General features: G+C 34.6%; 1 protein-coding gene across 1 annotated transcript in view; it reads right to left on the bottom strand.

Annotated features, from left to right (window-relative positions):
* Positions 1–817: 817 nt before the first annotated feature.
* Positions 818–1861, bottom strand: part of LOC106872296 (zonadhesin) — a 79108-nt gene continuing 78064 nt past the window's right edge. Inside the window, exon 42 of the mRNA XM_014919235.2 lies at positions 818–1134. Within this exon, the coding sequence (XP_014774721.2) occupies positions 1131–1134 (4 nt within the window). The 3' untranslated portion in view covers positions 818–1130. The remainder of the gene's footprint in view (positions 1135–1861) is intronic.

The raw sequence follows: 1861 nt of genomic DNA, 5'->3' as shown, positions 1-1861 counted from the left end.
AGATAGATAGATAGATAGATAGATAGATAGATAGATAGACAGATAAATAGATAGATAGATAGAAAGATAGAGTCACGTCAGAATAATAGTAGACTTACTTGCAAAAAAGGACGTGTGCGTTCAATAATGTAATAATACAAAGAATATATATACATGTATACACACATATATGTACATACTTACATCTACATGTGTATATATATGCATATCAGGGTACAGGACGTTAGAACAATAAACTACAGACAACGGAACGAACACATAGGAAAACGGAAAGCCACTTGGAATATCCCTTCATCAGCTGTCTCTATTCTATCTAGACGTTTCGAAGATAAGACAGAACGTACTCGTTTCCACGTAGTTTTCGTTTACCAAATACATTTACAAAGCTTGGTCGGCCCGAGCTATAATAGACATTTTGCCAAGACGCCACGCAGTGGGACTGAACCCCAATCCTTGTAATTGCAAAGCGAGCTTCCTGGCCACACCGACCTTCCGCACATACATACATACATACATACAAACACTTATGCATGCATACATACATTCATTCGTTCATATATGTGTGCGTATATGTGTGTGACTGTGTGGTAAGAACTTAACTTGCTAACCACACATACCTGGGTTCACTCCGACTGCGTGACAATTTGGGCAAGTGTCTTCTACAATTAGCCTCGGGCCGATCAAAGCTTGTGAGTGGATTTCGTAGAGGGAAACTGAGAGAAGCCAATCATATATATATATATATACATATTAGAAGGTTTGGAGGTGACGTACAGGTATTATATATTAGAAAAAATAAGGTACTCAGAGATCTGGATGGTTGTACATTTACAGATTTTTATTAATATGTCACATGTTTTTATAAACTAGCGCTTGCATTTCTTCTAGTAGATTCTCTAGATTTAATTTATATATATATATGTTTTCGGTATGTTAATGGCTAGGCGTTCAGACGAGTATATACTGGCATTGATGTAGCGACATTTGAAATTTTGTCTCGGTGTATCTAGCCGATGTGAACTAATCAAATTTACATTAACGTAATTTGGAACGTTCGAAACCTAGGTCCTAGATTATCCACATCAGAGTTGTACGCTTATTTAATGTTCTTCCTACATGTAAGATGAAATTTACCTGTAGAATAAGGAAAATAAACTGTTTAACGGTTGGCTTCTTAGCACTCACATTTAGAACGAAGGAAATAAAAAACGAAAGAACGAAAATTTCATTAATTTAGCAGGAATGCTGTAACGTCAGTTTATTTGTTGAGAAATGTATTAACATGTTTTCTTTTATAAATAAAATAATACATTTTATTGAATCATAAGTTATATATTTTTTATTCTTAATATTTTCAAACGGCTTCAAGTCACTAAATTGTGAACTGGAACGAGAATCTGAAAATAAGAAAAGAAGAATAAGTCATAAAACATTAATTTAAAATAAAAATTCAGCGAATTAAGTACTGACAAGTGGCGAGTAGTCTAACCCATTGTGTACGCGGTAGAGTCCCCCTTTTGTTGTTATAATTTTTGTGATAAGAAGCTTGCTTTCCGACCACATGGTTCCAGGTTCACTCCCAACTCGTGGCACTATATATATATATATATATATATATATATATAAACGTATGTGTGTGTGTGTCTTCGTGTCTGTGTTTGTTCCACACCACCACTTGATAACCGGTGTTTGTGTGTTTATATCCCAAAGCCATTGACCACGTGTGGCTGAATCAAGAAATCTTCTTGAATTGTAATTGAATCTAAATACGTTGACCACATCGATACAGTATAATTGAAAAGAAGTTTCTTTCCCTATCTTTCCCCGCCATCTTATCTTTTTCTGTTATTTTTTTATCTTT

The sequence above is a fragment of the Octopus bimaculoides genome, chromosome 3, assembly GCF_001194135.2.
Source record: "Octopus bimaculoides isolate UCB-OBI-ISO-001 chromosome 3, ASM119413v2, whole genome shotgun sequence".
NCBI lineage: Eukaryota > Metazoa > Mollusca > Cephalopoda > Octopoda > Octopodidae > Octopus > Octopus bimaculoides.
Note: the sequence above shows the minus strand (reverse complement) of the source record. Positions and strands in the feature narration are given on the sequence as shown.